The sequence below is a fragment of the Phaenicophaeus curvirostris genome, chromosome 7, assembly GCF_032191515.1.
Source record: "Phaenicophaeus curvirostris isolate KB17595 chromosome 7, BPBGC_Pcur_1.0, whole genome shotgun sequence".
Taxonomy (NCBI): Eukaryota; Metazoa; Chordata; class Aves; order Cuculiformes; family Cuculidae; genus Phaenicophaeus; species Phaenicophaeus curvirostris.
This window is the reverse complement of record NC_091398.1, coordinates 11,350,740-11,368,736: the sequence shown is the minus strand read 5'-3', so window position 1 is coordinate 11,368,736 and position 17,997 is coordinate 11,350,740. Positions and strand designations below refer to the sequence as shown.

At 36.7% G+C, this 17,997-nt stretch overlaps 1 protein-coding gene across 1 annotated transcript in view; it reads left to right on the top strand.

Annotated features, from left to right (window-relative positions):
* COL5A2 (collagen type V alpha 2 chain) overlaps positions 1–17,997 on the top strand; it is a 115,318-nt gene that overhangs the window by 66,191 nt on the left and 31,130 nt on the right. The window contains exons 7-18 of the mRNA XM_069860770.1: positions 2,057–2,167; positions 3,143–3,220; positions 5,278–5,322; positions 5,849–5,902; positions 6,526–6,579; positions 7,921–7,974; positions 9,845–9,898; positions 10,578–10,631; positions 11,671–11,715; positions 12,930–12,983; positions 13,891–13,935; positions 17,447–17,500. Of these exons, the coding sequence (XP_069716871.1) occupies positions 2,057–2,167; positions 3,143–3,220; positions 5,278–5,322; positions 5,849–5,902; positions 6,526–6,579; positions 7,921–7,974; positions 9,845–9,898; positions 10,578–10,631; positions 11,671–11,715; positions 12,930–12,983; positions 13,891–13,935; positions 17,447–17,500 (702 nt within the window). The remainder of the gene's footprint in view (positions 1–2,056; positions 2,168–3,142; positions 3,221–5,277; positions 5,323–5,848; positions 5,903–6,525; positions 6,580–7,920; positions 7,975–9,844; positions 9,899–10,577; positions 10,632–11,670; positions 11,716–12,929; positions 12,984–13,890; positions 13,936–17,446; positions 17,501–17,997) is intronic.

Genomic DNA, 17,997 nt, shown 5'->3' with positions numbered 1-17,997 from the left:
AGATGCCTGAAGTGGTTTCCTGATGTGTATTATAATGAAATACTAAATGATTTCTGATTCTGTGCCATGCATCTCTTTTATATCTCTACAGAGTTCTCACTAGAATCACCTAAAATATCAAAAGGCTGTAGCGTTGAATTCTTTTGACACGCGTTATTACACTGCTTTCAAGGAGTATCAAGGGATTAGAAACCAGTCAGCTGCTTTGAAAATGTTACGTAAAAGGTTCTGGTGAGCTGCGTGTATGTCAGTGTAGGTCTGAGAACAAGGAGTGCTGCTTCAGCAGAGGGGTTGTCAAGCATTGGAAGAGGCTGCCCAGGGAAGTGGTTAAGTCACCATCCCTGGAGGTATTTAAAAGGCATATAAATGTAGTCCTTAGGGTAATGGTTTAGTAGTGGAGTTGGCAGAGCTAGGTTAAAGGTTGGACTTGATGATCTTTTCAAGGTCTTTTCCAAACTAAATGATTCAATATTTCTATGAAAACTGATGTTATCTCACACCTGCAGTTTATGTTATGAAAAATTCTCTACGTTGTTGGCATTTTGTTTAAAATACCTCATGGAGCAGGTGACCTTTTACAGACACCGTTTATAGAATTAACCTGTGACATTCTTTCTTTGGATTTTTTGTCTTTTCTTTTTTCTTTGTTCTTTAAATAGGCTCCTTCTGACTAGTGAGCAGAAGGAATGCAGCCTTGCTATGGATCTCTGCTTCTTTAAAAAACAGGACCCTTGGATGTGAAGTGAATTGAGGAGTATTAGCATGTTTTTTACTTCAAATTCTTTGTTAGTGTAACAATGAAGGAGAAACAGCTAGGGAAAGGCATGTTAGTATTTGCGAAATACATCTGAGGAAGGGGAGTTTTGGAGCATTATATAATTTGAGATGTTTACAAATGATGTTCTAAAGATGGAAAATAGGCTCCAACGTATTGATGTGTTTTCAGTATGGATTTACACTCGATTATAATTGCAATAACAGTTAAAATAGGTAGTAGTTTGACAGTGTTCTACTATAGTCTGCGTTTCCTTCAGTTCCATTGCAGGCAAAACTTGTAGTGGTACCGTTTCCAAGCAGCGGAGATGGGCCAGGAGTCGATTCTGTGTTTCAATAGTGCCACCTCGTGGTCCATAGGACAATAAAGAAAATGAAACGGCTTTTAAAAAAAAATCTATTGATAAAATAAATAAATGTATACTCAAGATCTGATTGCCACCACCACACACACACACACATTGGTTATAAATCACTGTGCCAAATACAAATACAAACATGCTTTTCAAGGACTTTTTGTGTTTCAGTGTCGGAGGTTGCTTGAAGCAGGTTGATTTTTTTGTGACTGAAAGTAGGTGCTTTTCCTTAAAGAAACAGAAAAAAGAGACATTTTTCTATGTCAGAGTTTGTTAAGCGGTGTTGGTTTGGATGTTGAAAATCAGTAGTCATTGCTTAGAAACTTGCTTAATTCTTCATAGGCAACTATTTTGTTTGTTTGTCTTTTTCCTAATGCTTAGCTTTGTTTTCTCTTTATGTTGAGATCAGGGGAAAGAAAATGACTCGTTCTTTTCCTCCTTTGGACAGTATGTACTTTCAGGTTTGGCAATGTGTACTTCTGTTTATAATGGAAATATTAAATAATAAAATTTTCTGCTAAGTGCTGCTTCCATCCAACATGCACAAATCTTCTCGTTTGTTTCAGAATACCGTCTGTTCACAACTCATTTCAGGAGTAGGGGGGTGTGTGTGTACATGTGTGCATAGCCAAGTAGTTTTTCAGGAAGAGTATACTCTATTTTGGAATGACAGGAAGCCTGAGTTTCTAAAAGAGCCTGTGAGAGAAATCACTGCAGGTAACTTGTGTGTGATCTGTGACTAATTTTACCCAGTACTTCTGATCTGAAGGTGGGAAAAGGTCTCGAGGGGTACTGATCTTGAGGGATGTTATTTGTTTGAAGATGTTTCTGTAGGAATACATATTTATTAAAAAATTAGGTAGTTGTTTTCCAGGATTTTAAAGAATACCTTTCTACAGTGTTGGCATTTCTAATTTTTTCTCAAGGGTCCTCGTGGCCCTCCAGGGATTGATGGTGAACCTGGTATCCCTGGCCAGCCTGGTGACCCTGGTCCTCCAGGACATCCTACCCACCCAGGACCTGATGGACTGAGCAGGGTAAGTTTTACGCTTGCTTTAGTAGAAAGTAAAGTGAGTTTTGGGCCAGATCCATGTGAGACAAAGAGTGACTTCTGAATGTGGAATGCTCTGCCCACAGTTCCTGTATCACAGTCATGAGGTACAGCAGACAGCAGCAGCACAAGTTCTGCCAAAACCTAGGGCAAGTTGAATATGAGAAACTTTGAAAAGGATGCACCTTTTGCATTTGGTTGCAGCATGTGAAAAAGCCAAGGTGCCTAAATCTAAATCTGCAGCAGAGTTTTGTTCTTTCCACCTTACATAAACCCTGGGCAACTCTTGTACCAGATTAGGAATATAGGAAATAAAAAATTAAGATGAATTATAAATAACAGAATAACTAATAAGAGAAATTAAAATATGGTGAAGTATTCTTCTTGCTGGAATTGTTCAGATCACCACTGAGAAGATTAAGTAAGGAACTGTTTGTGAAAAGTAATGCTAACCAGCTATAGATACAGACAAGGTGTTCTGCAAGATTTTTTCCTTTTTTCCTCCAACTAATTTTATGGAACTCTTCCATTTACTGTAAGATATTTCTGGACCTGAAGCACAGTTAGTGAAAACAAAAGAATGGCTTAGAAGATGTGAAAGAATATTGCGGGTGAAATTAAGGTGTGGCTTGAATTTGAAGGTGGTGAAAGAAATCCAGTTCATTTCATGGGAGGCTTTCCTGGTTTTTAGGTCATTTTCCCATTTGTTTAATTTTAAAGTGGAGGTAGAGTCAGAATAGTAAGCAGACAATATAATGCATTTGACTGGTCTTTGAAGCCAAATTTACAAGAAAGACAACTTAAAAAAGACAAATAAAATCATTAAAAAATTATTAAAACAATAATTTTGTTGTTAGTGCTGCAAAGCTCATATAAATGATTAAGATGCAGTTACATGGATTTTTGCCTTACGAACCATCAAAATTACTGGCAGCTAAAATAATCCACCTTATTTTTTCAGCCATTTTCAGCTCAGATGGCAGGACTGGATGAGAAATCTGGACTTGGTAGTCAGATGGGATTGATGCCTGGTGCAGTGGTAAGTCCAGATTAGCCCTGTGTACTGTATTAGAGGGTGAAAGTGGAATGCATATGCAAAAATGCAAAGGCAAATTAATTCCCTTCAAGTTTCTATGCCTCTAGAACTATGCCTAGGTACACTGTATTTTAGTACAGTTTTGCACAATATCTATAAAAAAGTGAAAAAATTTTCTTCTGTTAAAGTAAAAGTTTTTTTTCTCCATATCTAGTCTTGTTGTCTTCCTTCCCTCCTTCTGAAATATGGGAGCTAATAAGAGTAATGTACAGGAAAAAAACAGCTCATGATTTTCTCATATCTTGACTCACTACAGAGTAACTGAAAATTGTCATCTATAAAACAAAGCATACTAAACAAATATATAGCTTTGAAGACTTCTTTTCACATTGTGACATCAAAGATATTTCTTTTTGGTAGTAATTTAGAAGATCATATCTGAAATCAGCTGTTAACTGATAGCTGTGCTTTATTTTTAAGACAGACATTCTATTTCTTCAATGGGTCCAGTTTTGTCATTGGCATCTCTCACTGTTTTCACATGCCCTGTACTTTTGGTTTGCTGGGGACTTAATGGCAACACTGACTTTTTATTTTTTGTTACCATCTGTGAAAGCTGTCTCACCATCCTAAGCTGTCTCTGCTAGAACTCTTGGGGCTGTTTTTTAAATGTTATCCCTTTTCACTACATGTATTTAACACATTGTGATATCTTGAAGGTACTGCTACCCTCTTAGTTACTATTTTTAACATTAATTCTTAAAGAAACTATCCTTTGTGATTGTACTGTCCATGAGTTTGGCTACCTGGATCTTATCTCTCCAAGTCTCCAGTTAGTAACATTTAAACTCAGTTTCAATACAATTTGAAGGGTTCTAAACATAATCTGCTATTTTGCCTTAGAATTAAGATTTGCAGTGATTTCTTCAAAGAACTTTCCCTTTTTTATGAACGTGAACTTACTGTATGTACATATCATGATTTGTTCTCCAAGTCTGTCCTTACTTTGTTGCCCCTCACCATTTTTCTTAATCCTTTCACTCCGTTTGTCTCAAGACATTGCATTTCTTGTCGTGCCTCATCTCTTGTCTTTCTCAAGTATGATTTGTTTCAATATTTTTCTCTTTTAATGTATTTTTCAAGAATATGTTAGGTCTCTCTAAGGCCTTACACAAAGTCCACTGAAGGCAGTTGGTATTCACTTTCTTCGGATTGATTCTTTGTAAACAGAATAACTGGCAGTCATTCAGCTGACCCATTGTTCTTTGCTTTGTTTGTAAATTGATTAGAATTTTTAAATGGCTTATTACTAACTTTTCTACATTTTCTTTGTAAAAATTAATGAAATGTGTGTAAAAGACATACACCTTGAGCCTTTGTCAAAATGCAAGTTTTTGTCTTCTGTAGATATTTTTGTATTGCTAAAAGCAGGAGAATTCCTTTCAGACAAGTTTATCATTACTTCATGGTGTAAACTACAATTAAGCATGAGACTTTTCCTGAAAATCCCAGGAAACTTTTTTAAGGGGAAATATGAATGTTCTATAACAAACCACAACTGTTTGGAAGCTGTTTTGGTGGTTTGTATGATTCATAAAAATCCGTTTGTCCATTGCCATTTGCTGCTTATGGCTGAGAACAGCAGCATTATTTATTTTGTCATCGATCCCATTATGTGATTAATGTGAGTAATGAGATTCCCTTCAAGGGAAGACTATTAAAGACAGCTCTATTTTGTTATTACATTTTTTTTCAGTGGCACTATGCAGGCAATCTGGTTGTTTTGACTGATTCCAGAGACTGTGAGGTTCCAGAGAGCAAGCAACCCCGTATTTTCAACTGCTAATGAATTTATACTTTTTGTGTTTGAAGATTTCCATTCTGTGTACTTTTTTTTTGCATTTCATAACATCACCCTCCTGCGTAAAAGCCTTTCAGAGGGTTTGACCACAGAAATGCTACCTTGGAGGTCATTATCAGGTTTTCTTTCAGTCTTCATAGGATGAACACTACTTGGGCAAGGGTGTTTTCCAGTTTGTAACAATTTATATTTTCAATAGGGTCCAGTGGGTCCAAGAGGTCCTCAGGGTCTCCAAGGAAAGCAAGTAAGTACTTCACAAAATGGGATTTGAGAGAATTGGCCAGAAATGAAGGCAAAACACATGTGTGTGTGTGTTCGTCTCTGAGGCAATGTCCATCTTCAATGATGTGTGGATCAATGCATCTTCATCTAGAGATGATTCTGAACATGCTGCTCTAAAAAGCTCTGCTCCATATATATCTTATACAAACAGATTAACTCAAAAAGAACAATTAACTAGACTTTTAACAAACTTTTAACCCAACACACATTTTTTAATGAGGAATCAGAAATTAAAATTATAACTGTTCTGGTTTCAGTATTGCATGGTATTAAGTTTACAGTAGTATTTGTGTATGGCACAGGGCTTAACTATAGCTTGAACTATTTTAGTATCCAACTTTTACTCATTTTGCAATGTGAGATGGTTCTGAATTAGATCCAGACTGTCCCATGGGCCATGATTTTCCTGTTCATGGATTTTAATTTACATCCTTATATTTTTAACTTTTTTGAAATTTTTAACTGTATTCATCCTTGGTTAACTTTAGGGTGGTGCTGGCCCCACAGGCCCACCTGGTGAACCTGGGGATCCAGGACCTATGGTAAGACCAATAAACACAAACATTTCTACAATAAAATTGCAAATAATATGTTATAACCCCTTACATCAGAACAAATATTCCTATGCGTGTTGTCTCAGCTGAAGGTATTAAGTAATTTCAGTCAACAATTCTGGTCTTCAAAGCATGTTGTCCTGAATCAGTGAATTGGAATAATTTTGAACATGCATAATAATGATTATAATGTAAATAGTCATTATTAACTTTTCCAGCACAGACCTGAGGTTGAATAAGCACTGGTAAAAACCATACCTGGTAGTGTAACTTACATGAAGGATGATGAGAATAGTAAATTTTTTGAGGCAATAAAATGATTCAGAAGTAAAAGCAAGAAGCATAAATTTGGAACAATAGCAACTGTGATTATTGGTGTTTGTTTGTTTGTTTTCTCCTAAAGAATTAATCTTATATTTTTATGTAACATAATGCAGATTTCTTAGGGGCAGGATGGTTAGAAAGTGCACCACAAAATTAAGAAAGTGTGCTTAGGCATAAAATAATCTCTTTTCCACATCTGTTTTTATAAAACTGGACTTTGAAATGGAGAAAATAGATATTTTAATGATGGCTAGAGTGACTTCTCAAGAAATACATGTATTTCTTAGGGTCCAGTTGGTTCTCGTGGACCAGAGGGACCTCCAGGCAAACCTGGTGAAGATGTAAGTTGCTATTCTTTGTACCTTGTTTTATTTTAAATAAAACAAATCCTGGCGTCTATGTGACCGTTGACTAACCAGCAGATGTGCCTGTTGTACTACTTTAATCTATTTACTTTTCTTTGTAATCACACTCCTCATTAAGTGCAGTGTCATAACAACAAAATCTAGCACCCCTTTTCAAAACCCTCCTTTCTATTCCTTACATGTCACCATCATACCTAAGGTTTAAGCACTGGCTCCTTATTATTTGTTGTTTGAGCCTGTTCTTCAACTGAGATATCTTTCTTGAAATCAGACTTATTAATATTCCATAGTTAGAACAGGGTAATTCAAGGCATCTCCTCTCTTTGGGATTGCATGATGAGTTAGAGGAACTGTAACGATAAAATCCACCTGCATCTTCACAAGAAAACTTTAGTATTTTTTTACCTTTTTAATAATTTATTATATTAGTAACTGTATTAAAAACTCTATCCATGTATGTATACATATATATAATGTATGTATTGTGCATGTTGTGTAAGTATATATGTACTGCACATTTTCAGCTAAGAATTTACTGGTAGATGAATATTACTTATTTGCATAGCTACTAAATGCCTCTGAATTGAAATTTATAACTTGGAAATAAGTTGAAAACTGCAGATGCCAGATATTTTAGTATAAATATTGCCATAGCTGTTGTGACAGCTTCTTTCTCATTAAACTGTGTAAGAATCTTTGGAAAATGGTTAACTCTCAGTACAGTGAAGCTAAATCTTGATACTGCTATGAGAAATTCATACATTTCTAATGGGTCCTTTAATTGCACTTGTGAAAAGCTTTTCCTTCTTTTGGTCCAGAAACTGTTTTTTGGAAGACATTCGTATTCCTGCAGCTCAGAGTCCTGTATGTGTTTGAACTGATTGATGCCTATAAAGGAGCATTTGGTTTTGACTCTGGAGGACTTTGAATAATCTTCAAAATATGCTTATTTGGTTCTACCATCTTTTCTTTCCTATTACATCACACAGAAATGGTCACCAACCTAGAGTCTGACACTCTCAAGCAGGGATGAGGAAAGAGTGCCTCATTAATTCATAGGAAAACTATGTTGCAGCGCCACCTTGTGATGCTGAGGTGCATTTTGGACTCAGTCTTCAGTTTCCCCAATTATTTGTTAAAACCTTTTTGAAAGTTAATGTATCAAATGCACATGGTTAGTTATGTATGCAGTTGATTTATCACTGAAACTGTTACAGTAAGGAGATTGTTTGAGTGGAAGAGTGCTAAGTTATCACATTTCCTATTTTCATATGGTTTTTATTTTTTGGTTTTTTTTTTTGTTTGTTTTTTCCTTAGGGTGAACCTGGTAGACCAGGACAAACCGGTGAGCCTGGATTTCCAGGATCTCCAGTAAGGGCATGATTATTTACATTTTAGCAAAACAATCATACTTATGTCATCATTATCTCCTTTTATAATAAGTGTAAATCTCTGCTATTCTATTTCTGCAGTACTTGTTTTAGCTTACTGTAATGGTCCAGATCAGTGTGACAGCTCAGAACCAAATGGATAATTCAAAAGTCCTTGAGTTAATCCTGAGAGTCATTTCACAGGTGCCTGTTTCAACTGTTTCATACATGAAATATGCATGAAACAGATGACAGTGCATACAAGTTGTACTCCATTTCCCAGTATTTCACATGGTTGTTCACAATACAATACATGCCAGAAGTGCTCAGTATAGATGATAAAGTCTAAATGATCAAGTATAAAATGATGTCAGGTTGGGGTGGCACTGTTTAGCTTTAAAACACTGAGTCTGAGGGCAGGAGAAGAAGGGATTGTATCATATGCATATAATTTATTTTAATATATTTGTTCAGCATATATATGCAATGAAGTGATTTCTAAATAATATGTACTTGTACTGCAGAGGAACTCTAGCAATAAAATAAAACACTCTAGAAATAAAATAAAACAGGTATATCTGATGATAAAATGATCTCATATCATTTGAGAACATATTAAGAATTCTACCTTTGTTAGTCAAGTTTCTGTACCTTGAATGGAGCTGTAGTGTGATTGAAAAAGGGACAGATAAATCCCAGAACAGAAGTCATCTGATACACATAGTATCTTGAGCTGCCTCCTTTTCTTTTTGATTTTTCTTTTTTAGTTCTTGCCTGGCAATTTTGTTAGCAACTGGATGTATGATCTCTTGGAGAGAGAAGTGTTTTTCTAATGGAGCAGTGTTGTTTCCCAAGTTTTCCTCCCAAGTTTTATGGATCAAAGACAATGTTTTATAAGCTGCTTGAGGCAAATGTAGTCTGTGGGATATTGTACTGTTCAAATCAAGCTGTTTTTCTCAATAAAATATCTTTTAGATAATTTTGTAATGGAAGAAAAAATTACCGCAGCTACACACACACATAAAATCTCTTTGTGTAGCACTGTAAAGAACACCACTGAATACCCCAATAGTTTATTAGAGAAGTGTGCCATGTTTTGATGAATGACAGCCCACATGCTTCTATGGAGGTACTGAATGGCTGTTTCCCCTTGTATGTGATTGTCCTCCTTAACATATAAATTGTCCCATGTGTACGCTTTATCATTTGATTGCCCTGGTTGTATACAGCTGATATGCATATACCACTGAGTACAAACAAAATAGTCTTTATGGGTTATATTCAGTCCAAACAAGCATAATTTGTACAACTTCGAAAGTTCATAGAATCATAGAATGGTTTGGGTTGGAAGGGACCTTAAAGATGATCTAGTTCCAACCCCCCTGCCATGGGCAGGGGCGTCCCACTAGACCAGGCTGCCCAAGGCCCAATCCGGCCTGACCTTGAACACCTTCAGGGATAGGGCATCCACAACTTCCCTTGGCAACCTGTTCCAGTGCTTCCCCACTATTGTGAAGAAATTCCTCCTTATGTCTAGTCTAAATTTACCCCTCTCCAGTTCATACTCATTGCCCCTTGTCCTATCACTACATGCCCTTGTAAACAGTCCCTCCCCAGCTTTCTGTAGGCCCCCTTCAGGTACTGGAAGGTCGCTCTAAGGTCTCCTCAGAGCCTTCTCTTCTCCAGGCTGAACAACCCCGACTCCCTCAGACTGTCAACTTCATATCATGTTATGCTGTTATCTGTGACCTGCTGAAATGCTGTGCCTCACTGTATCATGTCACAGGAGTATTCTTCCCCATTAGAAGCATTATTGCTAGGTTTATCTGCAGAAATAAGGATTTTATTTGATTTTTCTTTTTTGTTGTTAGGGGCCTCGAGGCTTTCCTGGTGCTCCTGGTCTCCCAGGTCTCAAGGGTCACAGGGTAAGAAACAAGATTTTCCCTCTTCTTATAGAGTTACCAGGCAGTTTCAGTATAGTCAACTACACTCTTAGTCCTGCCAATTGCAGCACTGGCAGTTGTGAGAAAAGAGGGCCTTGGAGAAATTTAATGCTATTCCCCTTTAAGCTGACTCTCTGTATTATTTTCTCTAATGTTTTCTTCACTTTATTTTCAAATGATCTGGGAATCTGGAATGAGCTTGTGTGAGCACTGCCAAATTTCAGGAGGCACAAACCTGACAGTTCTCTCACTTTATTGGCAAGTCTTGCTTTAGGGTGGGGAACTTAAGAGGTGGATGTGTTTGCAACATGGACTGATTACATATTACCAAGTTTTCTGGACAGATTTTTACTTCAGGGAGGAGTGAATAGTTTTTCTGTGGCTCTGAGCCTCCTCTTTGCTGTTTGAGGATTTTTATTTATAAATGGTCTTGTTTTAAAAGCGAAAAAAATTCCAAGGAAACGTACCTTGTGCAAATGGTTTCCATTTAGGAAATGTTTAAAAACTTTATTTCATGTGTATTGTTTTTTTAATTTTTTTTCCTTTCTTGCTCTTTTTACCTCATATTTATTACTTTAGTATGCTCCACTACTTTAGAATATGCTCTGTATTTGTGTACATATATGAATATGGTTTCTTCATTTTTATACAATTGTTACAGGGATTGAAAGGCCTTGAAGGTCCAAAAGGTGAAATTGGAGCAGCTGGAGCAAAGGTATTTTCATGACCCAAGGAACTACTGCGTTTGATCTATACAAACTTATATAATGACATTTCTGGGCTTTATACATGGAGAGATTCAGTAGTATCACTAGGTGAATTGGCTGTGGTCTGTCTGTGACACCTGTGTAATAGTGAAGATGATAACATCGGTTAACAGTCTGCACATCTTACAGTTTTCCGCTTGGCCAGTTTGTGTTTCTTGTTGGCCTTATGTGACCAAGCTGAGAAAGGAAAAACAGTTTTATAACTTCTTTTTTTTAAATAAAATAAAGCAAAGCATAACTAAAACTTGACTTTCTTCTTTTGGATTACCACACTAGACATTGGCTTGAAAGCCAATGGGCACTGGAGAGGAAAGAGAATATATTTTATCAAACTGACTATTTTTCACCTAAGAATTTTATTCTTTTAGAATTTTTGACCCTTACTTATACCGCAGCACTCTTACAACTTCAGCTCAAAGCAGTGCTAACACAGGACAGTCAGATGGAGACAATCCTTTGAGGTGGATTAAAAGTTATTTTAAAAGATCGTAGGATGTTTTTTTCAGCCTTTTCCATATTGATCAGTGCTGATGCTGAAACACTTTCGGCCTGGTGTAGGTGGCAATCACATGTGGGCTAGAACTATTCCTTTTGATTAAAAATCTAGTAAATGAAGTAAATCTTCAAAATGTAGATTTAAATATGAAATCAGCAGCTAAGAAGAGTTTGTGTAAGAAAAGATTTCTTTCCTGAGATTGCCTGCCACTTTCTGTGGAGGCAACAACAGCAAGAGACTTGATAGAAACAGTGCAATGGGTGATGTGGGCTATTAGCTAGAAAAGGTAAGAGTTAAATCTACTTCACTGGGAATATGCAAATATGGCATTTCCTATCAGCATGGGGAACATTGCTCTTGATGTAGACAGATGATTGTGTAAATCTGCCACTTAGGTCTGATATAAATGTGGAGGACAGGGAGGAAACTTGTAACTCCATTTTTCTCTAACCCATTTCCTCCTAATTGTGTCATTTTATTTCCATTTCTAGGGAGAGTCTGGACCAACAGGTGCCATGGGTCCATCAGGTCCTCTAGTGAGTGTCATATACATTGGATATTAAAGAAGTGGTTTTAAGATTGCACATGCTGTTGCCAGTAGGATTTTTAAGGTTTGGAAAGCTGTACTTGGTGTAGCAAAGCTGAACTTTCTCTTAATTAAGGCTTTGTTTTCTATTACACTCTTCGTTTTCTGTTACACTAACAGTACATTTGGTCCACTATGAGCTGTGATTCTTCACTATTCACAGCCATAGATAATAACAATAAATCAGAAGGCACATCAGAAACTTGAATGTAGGTTTTCCAACTGTCTACCTACTCATGTAACTGTAGGGTGACTAAATTTGTTTTTACACATTGATGTTCCACATGTAGTGATTTCAATATGAGAAAAACTGGTTTAGGTTGCTCTAAGACAGAAACATAGTAATTTAGGTCAGAAATGCACTAGGTGAGAAAACGATTGACAGAGGATTTTGGAAGTTATGTTGAGGATAAGAATGCATGGCATGGGAGTAAAACAGAAAGTTTGTCAAAGTAAGCTTTCATTCAGATGTGGTTTTGGACTACTGAATACTTGTGAGCAGGGTAACATTCCAAAATTCTCAGCAGTGCTTCTGAAAGTAAAGCAACTTTCTGATATCAGATAATGACATCTCTCTGCAAGACGCTATCTTGTGTCATGCAGACTGTAATATCCCTGAAGTGGAACCTAGTTTGTGAATAAGATATTGTAAATGAGATTGCATCATTGACCCTGGTGAGCCTATCCAGAATTTATCCTGATGTGTTTAAAACTGGATATTGGTTGGAACAGGAAAAGAGAAATTACAATCTATTAAATTTCCACTGGGCAAGCCTGTAAGCTGCTACATTTTTCCTGCTATAGGACAAGATCAACTAAACCTACAGTAGGAAAAAAATAATGTGGTTCTGTGGTTAGCATCATCTATCCTTATTAGGCTCGTAGTCTCAGTGAACTAAATTGTGTTCTTGTTAAATGCAAATAAAGAAGACTGAGCAGAAAAACAATAAAGAGCAATGCAGTGCAAAACTTACTTCAAGCAAAGAAAAAGTCAAGTATGTTTTAAAAAAAAAGTAAAAAGCAAAGGAAAAAGAGGGGGGTGGAGAGAGAGGGGGAGTGATGTCTCTTCTCTCCACGGTGGGAAGGGAAAATCAAGTGGACCTTTTTGTTATTCTGCCGTGATAAGCTTCTACATAATGTACTGGTTTTTGTTCTCTCTTCAAGGGACCTAGAGGAATGCCAGGAGAAAGAGGTCGAATTGGACCACAAGGTGCCCCCGTAAGTAGGATCTTCCTTCTCTCTTCTTGTAAGTCTTCGCTTGTTTTACTTATATTTAATCCCTGAGCCTGGAAGTGTTTATTCATGTGACTACTAGTCACTTCTGTGGCAAGTTCTGCTGTAGCTTAAGAAAGTTGGAGCTGAGCAGTGTTTTGTGGGGTGAGACCTTCACTGAAGATTTCGAAAGTGAAAAAAAGCGTATTGAAAGGAGAATCCTAGCTGTCTGGCAATGTCTCGCACTGGAAACTGCCTGTGAGGCTCAATTCCCTCACGACACTTTACTGAAACAAAAATGTTGTCTTTGTTTCTGTGAAATTTCTCCTGAGAAGCTATTTTCAACAAAAATAATTGAACTAGTAATAACACCTATTGAATTTATCAGGAAAAAAACTAAAAATGGAAGTTTAGACTTTCAATTTAAATTAAGTCTTATAACTTAATTCCAGATAATGAAGCTGTTGTCTTAAAAAATATTTTGCTTTCTGGCAAAAAGGGGGATTATCTTTGACATGAGGTCATATTCAAGTAGAAATTCTGATGCTTTACACACTGTGTCATTGTATGTATGTACATTTGTGTTGTATGTACAGGCTGTACATACAATACAAAAAGTATTGTTTTTTCAAACATTTCTCCCCATGACTTTCATGCACTCTGTTTATGTTATATGCTCCATATAATGGCACTTTTAAGAATATTGGCCTTTCTGAAAATGGAGAAATCCATTAACTTCAAGGTGAGCACAATTTTTTCCTAAAGTTTTCCATACCGGTGTCTGGAAGGCTCTGCAATCCAGCATTTCTTTGGTTGAGTTAGTCTGTATGACTGTTACCACAAATGCTAACGGTAAATAAAGATAAAAATTAGTTAGAGATCCTATAAATATTCTGTCTATTTTGTTATCTAGGGTGGACGTGGCCAGCACGGTATGCCTGGGAAGCCAGGGCCCATGGTAAGTTTCTATCTTAACAATTTTTTTTTCACCTTTCACTTGCCTTTTGACACTATGCGAAGAGGCACAAAAATAATTATTGCCAATTGCTGGTAGCATTTATGTGCACCCGGAATTATCTGTAAAAGATTCCCAGTTCTCCTCATTTTAGCTTTAGAAATGATACTCTGTAGTTTGCTTCACCTAAGGGTTTTAATTTACAGAGGAGTGGCAGCTTCTCTGGAGAGGTGATACTTCGCTGCTTTTATGAAATGGCAACCATGTTGCAGGGAGATAAGCGTTGTAAAGGTACACGCTATAATTTAAAACAGTTTATAATTGCATGTTATCTTTCTCCACATACAAAGTTGGCAAATGAGATTGTACCCACTCTGAGCAAGAAGAAACACCACTCACTGATAGCAGAACTTGCTACTTGCAATTGATCTACTACAAAATGTGTAAAAGAGAGACTTTTAACTATGGACAGTCATACACTGAACTGAAGAATCAGAAACCTATGTGTGAATGTCTGCCAAACTGAGAAAACCTGGTATACATGACTGTAGAGGTTCTCATGTTTGCAATGGGGCTGAAGGGGACTGTGGTGGTTTAATTTGTGTATGTCGGTGTATCAAAAGGGGATAGTTTCAATCCTACAGGCCAGTCTTACAGTCCATTTGCAAAATGTATTTGAATGAATAAGTATTAGAAAGCTGGGGGGATTATTCACATACATGCAGTTAACTGTGTATTGCTTTTGCATACAAAAGCTTATGATGATTTAGTATGATTAATGCAAGGCCAGCTTCCACTCAAAATTATGGTATTCTGTTTTGTTTGCTTTTTTTTGAAAGCATTAATTCTAGGATGTGGTTGACAGGGTGTGCCTGTTAATGTAACCACCCTGAACTTTTACCATTATGTGACATTCAACTTGATAAAAAAACCAAAACCAAGAAACCTAAACACCCTAAAACCAACACACCAAAAAACCCCTTCAAATCTCCAAAATATACCTGTCTGCAATTAAAATTTTGTTCCATGCATACTCTTTACTTAATAGTGATATATGTCCTAAGAAAAATTAATTTACGTGCATCACCTTAATGAACAGACTGCTTTATTAAAAACTTCATTAAGAACTAATTAACTGTAATGGAAGCTCAAGAAATGAGTTAAGTGTCCAAAAGCTGCAAAACGCATTTATTTACTGTATCATGAAAACAGGATGACTTGTCAGAAGAAACTTTGAAACCATTAAAAGATATTTCTGTAATGAAAATGAATTATAAAGTTAAAAAGCTGGCTCCTGAGGTATGAAATTCTACATGAAGCTTGAAATTTTTCTTTGGCATAAAATATGAGCCTAGCTTCATTAGAGTTTATAGTGGGTTGGCTAACATTTTTTGTAAAATCTCATTTAGTGTCACAACAGAGATACTTAATGCATATGTTTCTCATTGGAAAATATGTTAATGAAATGTACTGTTATTTGGGTCAGTGCAGTGGAACACTAGTTCTGACACTCTTCCTGCAACAAGAGAGAGATTTGGCAGACATGTATTTGTAATCCAATGAACTGGAACATAGGTTTTCCAAAATATACTTAGTGAGTTGTTATATCAGTTCTGTAGAAATCCAATGCAAGGTCATGGCAGAAATGTTGTCTGTAATTAATGCTCAGTGGAACAGACTGTTCTTATTAAGTTTGTTAGTTCAAATTTATTACATAGAACAGTATGCATCATATTTTACAGAAAGAGAGAAAATCAGGAAAAGATAAAGAGGAAAAGATAAAGAGGAATAATCTGGGGGCAGCATTGCAGTGAATATAACCACTGTTTGCTGCCATCCAAAGAGTTTATAACAGAGTAGAAACATCTTCTGTTGAATGTCTTGTTCAGCACAAGAGGCTTCATGAAAATGGAAACAATTTCCAAATGTCCTCCAAAGCCCTTAAATTGAAAGTCTTTCTGTTTAGCAAAACAGGGTTTGTATCATACTGTACATGTATACATTTAATGTCTCGCTCGTCCTGCTGTTTACCAGCAGAGAAGTACTAGTAGGATTTGTGGTTGTCAGAGGCTATCTGGGGCTTAGCAACCATGAAATAATAGAGTTCTTGATTCTTTGGTGAAGGAAGCAGAAAGGGTTCGCAAAACCACTACCATGGACTTCTGCAGGGCAGGCTTTGGCTTGTTCAGGACACTGGTTGAGAGAGTCCCTTGGGAGGGAGTCCTGAAAGGCAAAGGGGTCCAGGAAAGCTGGACGTTGTTCAAGAAGGAAGTCTTAAAGATGCAGGAGCAGGCTGTGCCCATCTGCTGTAAGACAAACTGGTGGGGAGGATGACTGGCCTGGCTGAATGAGGAGCTTTGGCTGAGACTTGGGGAAAAAAAGGAGAGTTTATCACTTTTTGAAGAAGAGGTACTGGGATCTCATTATCTCATGCAGAGAGAAAATTAGAAAGGCCCAACTAGAACTCAGTCTGGCCACTGTTGTAAGAAGTAACAAAAAAAGTTTTTACAAATACATTAACAGCAGAAACAGAGTCAAGGACAATCTTCATCCTTTATTGGATGCAGGGTGGAGGAAGCATTGCCACCAAGGGTGAAGAGAAGGCTGAGGTACTTAATGCTTTCTTTGCCTCAGTCTTAAATAGTCAGATCAGTTATCCCCAGAGTGTTCAGCCTGCTGAGCTGGAAGGCAGGGATGGAGTGCAGAAAAAACCTGCCGTAATCAAGGAGGAAGTAGTTCACCTGCTACCCTACAAGGACACTCACAAGACTATGGTAAAGATAAAGATAAAATCAGCAAACTATCAGTGCTGTACATCTTTGTCTATACAGCCTTGAAAATTTGGAACAAAATCTGTGTTTTAAATCTTGCAAATGAATTTTTCTGTGAATTTGGGAATCTCAGTGGGGCAGAAGAGTAGGAAACAGAGCATGTAGTTGCATAGCCTTTTAATTATATTTTAACTTGTCATGTAGCTTACCTCAAAAATCTTGCCTAGCAACCCAGTTGTTTCCATGTAGATGTGGCTTGAAGTTCCCTTTTTTTCTAGATTACTGTTCTAGCTTTGTAAGAATTGAAACTCTCCTTCACTACCTACTGTACAACAAATTGTGATCACTTAACAAATTTCTGGTCTTTTCATTACTGTACCACAGTAGCATAAATATAAAAAAAGGATAGAACGTTTTGTGAAAAACTAAAATTGAAAAACAATTGCTATAATAATTGTCAACTCTGTATGTTGCAATCTGCACATTGATAGCTGAATCAAGAGCTATAACTTTGCTGAAGTCAGTAAGTACTTTATTAAAATAAATACTAGACCACAATTCCATACAATTTATGTATATTAATTAGAAAGATGATATTTACTGTTATTTTGAAATTGTTATGAAGAAGTGTTTTACAACTGAAAAATACATTTTATTCCAGAAACATATTTACCCAATGGCTACATAATAATCTGTTTGATCTAAACTGCATAATTATGGCTTTGTTTGTCTGTCTGTTACAGGGCCCACTTGGCATAACAGGTTCTCCAGGTTTTCCAGGTGCTCCTGGTGTAAAGGTAAAAAACAAAATAAAAATATCTTTTTAGTATGTCTAACAACACAGTATTAAAAAAATGTGTGCTAGACTATGCAGAGTTCAGACGGACATGTATATGGGTCCCTAAGAGTTGCTGTGAAATCAACCCTAGTCAAGAATCTTGAGACAGAAGATAGCAATCAGAAGTGAACTGAAGCATTTGCAGTGCACCATAGTTAGGATACTTTCTTTGCTTTTGGTTTTGCTTGAGCTAAGTGGTGATTACATTTTATCAAAGAATAACAAGATGCATTATTACAAGTTGATTTGTGAGGGCTGGTCTGAGACAGTATGAAAGCAGTACCTCATAGTGCTGAAACTTCCAGTTTCAGCTTAGAATACTTTTTGAGATGTACAACATTGGTAAGGAAAATGCTTAAAGCCCAACTGAGATGTACTGCAGTTCCTCACAACAGAGTAAATGATGATTACCACCTTTGATGGCTCTGTGTAGATTGGACTGAAATGGAAAACTTT